This window comes from Cyprinodon variegatus, unplaced genomic scaffold (assembly GCF_000732505.1).
Source record: "Cyprinodon variegatus isolate N-32 unplaced genomic scaffold, C_variegatus-1.0 Scaffold1049, whole genome shotgun sequence".
NCBI lineage: Eukaryota > Metazoa > Chordata > Actinopteri > Cyprinodontiformes > Cyprinodontidae > Cyprinodon > Cyprinodon variegatus.
In genome coordinates, this window is record NW_015151502.1 from 227,949 (window position 1) to 233,279 (window position 5,331).

The 5,331-nt window shown below is 36.3% G+C and overlaps 1 protein-coding gene across 1 annotated transcript in view; it reads right to left on the minus strand.

Moving 5' to 3' along the window:
* Nucleotides 1-4,139, minus strand: part of LOC107101062 — a 4,823-nt gene extending 684 nt beyond the window's left edge. The window contains exons 1-6 of the mRNA XM_015399819.1: nucleotides 3,919-4,139; nucleotides 3,239-3,372; nucleotides 2,282-3,106; nucleotides 1,894-2,130; nucleotides 1,567-1,788; nucleotides 7-433 (exon numbers count right to left, since the gene is read on the minus strand). Of these exons, the coding sequence (XP_015255305.1) occupies nucleotides 7-433; nucleotides 1,567-1,788; nucleotides 1,894-2,130; nucleotides 2,282-3,106; nucleotides 3,239-3,372; nucleotides 3,919-4,090 (2,017 nt within the window). The 5' untranslated portion in view covers nucleotides 4,091-4,139. The remainder of the gene's footprint in view (nucleotides 1-6; nucleotides 434-1,566; nucleotides 1,789-1,893; nucleotides 2,131-2,281; nucleotides 3,107-3,238; nucleotides 3,373-3,918) is intronic.
* Between the last annotated feature and the right edge of the window lie 1,192 nt (nucleotides 4,140-5,331).

Consider the following 5,331-nt stretch of genomic DNA (forward strand, 5'->3'; position numbering starts at 1 on the left):
CTGTGCCTCCTTCACCTGTGCCTCCTCCACCTGTTGCTCTCATTCCTGCTCCTCCTATTCCTGCCGCTCCTGAACTGAATGTTCCTGCTGCCCCTATAACTGCACCTATAGATCCCAACACTGGGTACCAAATTCCTCCAAACTCTCTTCCTTTAGAAGTTCCTCCGCTCTGAGCTTGTCCACTTGTTGTTGCCTCATTTTCTTTTGCATCATCTTCTCCTTTTCCGTCTATGTTTACAGATTTTTCTGCTACTTGTAAAACTACAAGGGATGATCCAAAGAAAGCATTGGATCCTGATCTATCTTTGTTATCTGTTAATTTGATCCATGCATTTACAGAAATACACTTGCCGTATCCTTCTTTTGTTTTCTTCGCTGTATTGTCCAATGTGGTTAACAGCTCCTGTAACTGAAGCTCGATGCTTCTGCGGCACTGGAAATGATACAGAATGACCAGAAATGATTTCTTCAGGATTGAGTCGGTGACTATTAATGTTTAATTCATCCAACACACATTTATCCCCATTAAAGTAAAACATTATTTTGGCTGCATAGACATTTATTTGAAGATTAATCTGTTAGGCAGATAAATTTAAAAATAAAAATACAATTCTGTGAAAAAGTTCCATATATTTTTTGTTGTCCTTAAAAAAAAAAAAAAACGTATTTAGTATTCAATTCCTTACACATAGAGTTGTTTCAAACCTTTATTTCTTGTGATTTCTATCACAATGGCTTACAGATAATTGGATCCCTAAATTTAAGGTCTTTTCAGCCAATGCTAATTAGCCTAGCTCTAAATAATTTTGCCCAAAACATTTTTCAAGCATTTCTATTTTTTTTCTTTTAGGGTATTGAAATTGCTTTCTTGTTGAAAAACATATAATAAAAAACAAACCCCAGCTATACCCACCATCAGAAATGAACAGGACTGAAAAAAGTTACAAAAAACTATTAGAAAAATGATCAAATAGAGAAAGTTTTTATCAATCCTAATAATCCTTAACATGAAAAAAAGAAGTTTAAATTGATGTAATGCAGTGAGTAAAATTGTAATTTGACTTTTCATTCATTGTATGAAAATACCCTTTTAAACTATATAGAGATGATATTTGAATGTGCAATGCAGCAATTGGTCATTCTGTTTCTAGTCAGCTGACTATATCATTTACTTGTTCTTCTGTTTAAATGTAGATTATTATTACAATATTGCTATCACAATAGTGTATTAAATCATAGCAGTTAGTTCTGAAAAAGCCTGAGCTGTACAGGGTGTAAAGGGCTCATATCACTGTTTAATATAACTAGCAGCAAATATCTTGTGAAAACATATTACATTATTTTGTAAAAAAAAATGTATTTTAGCAATTTAGAAGCTCGGGAATAACGGATCCTATAGAGTTTGCTAGCATAATTAATAGCATAACTTATTTGGATTCTTTGACATGATGAAAAGCTAATGACTTAATCATTGTTACCAGGTTAAATTTAAAAATATACAGAGGTAACTATAAGGGAATATTCATCAATTCCTTTTTGTATTGTTAATAAATCTCTGCTTATTACCTGAGTAGATGTTATATTTGGTTGGAGGACAATGCGAACCAAGAGTGGTTTACTTCTATCTTGACTCCACTCAAAGGACTGGATCTCCTCTCTTAACACCTTAGCGACCACACTTTCTGGAAACCGCAAGGCCATTCCGACTCCAAGTACAGGGAGTGAAATCGATTCAAACCCTTGCCTCTTACAGGATGTTAGGATGCTGTTGATGCCCAATCTGAGAACCTTTGAGTCAACAATAAACATTTAAAAAGACAAAAATTAAAACATACAGATTGTATCACTTCAATGCCTCTATATAACACAATGTGAGATAAACTATTGTTTTACCTGAACTGCTGTTCCATCGTCATCATCATCCCATGGAATAAGGTTGAGGAAGAACACAGCACCAGAGGGAAGTCTGGGCAGTCCCTTCAACAGCACTGAGTCTCCAGGCACTGATTCATTTCCTGCTGTGTTTCTGAACCTTGACATCAGCTGTGGTCCAACTATTTCATTCAAAGTTCTTCCCAAACCTGAAGAAAGAGGATTATGGCCAACCATAGGAGAAACCACAGCATCAACCTAGAAGGGAAAGAATACAGAGATCTGGGTCTTTGTTATTAACTGATACCATTTGGATATTTTCTTCCCATCAGGTGGTATAAAGATTTGTATTATTATATGACTCTTCTAAACACACACACACAAGAATATATATATATATATTTCTTACCTGTTGGGTCTCAATAGTCCCCATGACAACCTCAACATAAACACTATCTCCAGCAACCTCAGCAACGCCTTCATCACTTGTTCTCACTGTGTCTTCTTCAGCAGGGTCAATCTGGAACCTTCCACTACTGAATGAGCGGCATCCATGGCTTATTCCTTGGAAAAGGTTGTCACACACTTCCAACATGCCCTTCACGACATGGTTTCTGTTATCTATCAGAATGATCCTGCTCACCATTCGCCCTCCCTGACTGCTGTACTGCCTCACAGCATTAACAATAGCCTCAGTGCAAATACTGAGAGGAACACCAAATGGCCCTGAGCTGTAAAAGGGCATGGTTAAAGATTTGGACCTAAAGGCTTCTGATAGGAATGAAGCTCCATTGGAATGGTCTAAATCATCCACTGGAATAGTCATCAAGGTGTCTGTATCCAGTCTAGTGATATCACCTAAACACACCATCATCTGGAGTCCATTTTTAAGGTTATAAGCTACAGCTGGGTCTCCTTTATTACTATTTATAAATGGCATTTTTTGACTTAACCCTGAATCATTGATACCAGATTGTCTGTGTTCCACCGGGTCCATGGTCTGGCATGCTTTATCATTGTTATTAGATCTCTTATGCTGGGATGTCAAAACCTCATGATTGTTATCTGCCTTAGATTTCCAATATCTCTTGACCAAATTCCTAGTCTCTTCTGGGTTGATACGCTGAAGCCCCAGCATAGTGAGAACTATTATCTTAGCTATGAGTCCTTTAATGTCTTGTTCACTGTTTTCACCTGTTGGTGGAGCAGGTGAGATGGAAAATGGCGTTGAATGCTGTTTTGAAGAGAAAAAAATTAAAATGGTTACTTCTTTAGTTTCAGTTTCACTCCCACTCCATATTCCCCACCCCCCAGCAATGCAAAGTTCTTACTACATTATTACATTCTGGTGTAGACATGAACTGACCTGTTGTATTGCAGTCAGTGTCACATTGGAAGGTGAGGAGGCTGCTTTTAAACTGTTCTGGACGGTGAAAGTGAGGCTGCAGCTATCTGTGAGATTCACAGTGTGCTTTGCTTTTCTCAGGACTGCTTGCTGATCTAAACAATAATGTGCAACAGTAGGTTTTGCAAATTACCCAGATAAATATAATGTAACACAGCAAAATCAGCAGGTGGAAGAATAACGTTTTTTTTTTTTTACATTAATATTCCTCCTATGTAAACACATTTGCAAAAGTCAAATACAGTTAGAGATCGAGACACAAGTAAATGTTGCAGCATTTAAAAACAAACTAATAATTACCAACCCTCAGAGTTATATAATCTGTCATATTTGATGTTTGTTTTATACAACTAAATATTTTGAGTCATATTAGGAACTACATGAATATTAAATAAAGTATGTTTGAAAATGTTCACACATTCCACATTTTAAAGATTATACATTCACCATTACTTTTGAAAAGAAAATATATTTTTACCTTGACAATTCAGAATTTCCTGATCAAATCAAACAAAAATGTATCACAGGATTTATTGAGCACTCTGTGCACTTCAAATGTTCTTAAATAAACATGTTCATAACATTCTTTTCTTATTAAGTCATCGGTATCTTAGATGTAATCAAAACATTTTACTGCCTACCTTTTTTGTTTCGGAAAGCGAAACTGTAAACATATTTAGATTCCCTCTTCAGTGATTCACAGCTTCCGCCACTTGATGTCCAAGTATGAAAATAGTTTTCTATTTCCTTCTCCTGATCTGGGTGAAGGTTGTAGCACTTAAAGAAAACAGGGTAAGTGCTACTATTACCCATTATCTATATACGGTAAAAGAAACCTAGAACGAAAAAACTAAATGGTGTCCTTAAGATCAAGCAAGAAAAACGCTTTACAAATCAGCTGCACAAACATTATGTAAGTAACAACGCCCATTACATTAGAGAGAACCAGGAAGTTCTTTTGTTCAGTGACATGCAACCAATCAGAAATCAGAGTTTCTTTGTGAGGAGCCCTGATCCCTTCTTCATTAAGATGGAAGTTTGACTGCGCAGTAACATGAAATTATTTACTTTTTAGAATAAAATAAAGGAATTTTAATACAACTGTTAAAAGTCCGTCCGTTTGTTTAGTACCACATTACCCATGATGCATATGTTCATTTTGTAGTTCTAATTTCACATAGCTGAACAAGTTGTGTTTTCCATGCTTCTGGGTGGTTCGGTGGCACAAAATAGCATCCACCATTAATCCTTCTTTAACCCAGTGTGTATGAAACCTGTGTGCGTTCTTTACGATGTAAGTATACATTTTAAGTCCGATATTGGGTTTTTCTGTCAGTTATTATCCCAGGAGGTTAAATTGTCCTTTAGTTTCTCTGGTTACTGACAATGCAAGAGTATACTTACAATAACTCAAGTTCTTTGTTACACTTTGCTAGATATATTGCCATTTTATTAGTAAATGAGGGCATTGCCGTTTATTTCATATTTTCCAATAGTTCTGTAAGTTAAATGTTTATTACGTTTGACCAATAATGCATCTGTGATGTTATCGAGCCCTCCAGTGGATTTTTTTCGTATTACAAGCCAATTTCATCCTGTATCTATATGCACCCGTTTTGCCTGCATGGCTATAAATATGCATCTTTATTGTTTATTTTGTTTCAGATAACCACACATCCATATACATATCCCTAAGAAACCAAATATAAACCTCATCATCTGTACCATCATCTCCAATGTACCTGCTTTTATTCCATTAATAAACCTTCTGAGCTGCACCGATGGAGTTGACATATTCCTTCTGACCAAGGAAGATTCAACTGATGAGATATCTGGAATTAGTGCAATTTAAACGTAAACAGTCTTCTACAAGTGGTCCTTCGAGCTGGATCTCATTGGTCGAATCAACAACATAATAGAGCAGAATCCCTTCCTGCATTCCTACCACAGTCTAGCAGTATGGATATACACAGCAGTCACACCAGGAATCAGTTGAACATCCTGGCACCAGCAAGGTAGGACAAAAGAACACTTGCGAACCTACTAAGACCAGT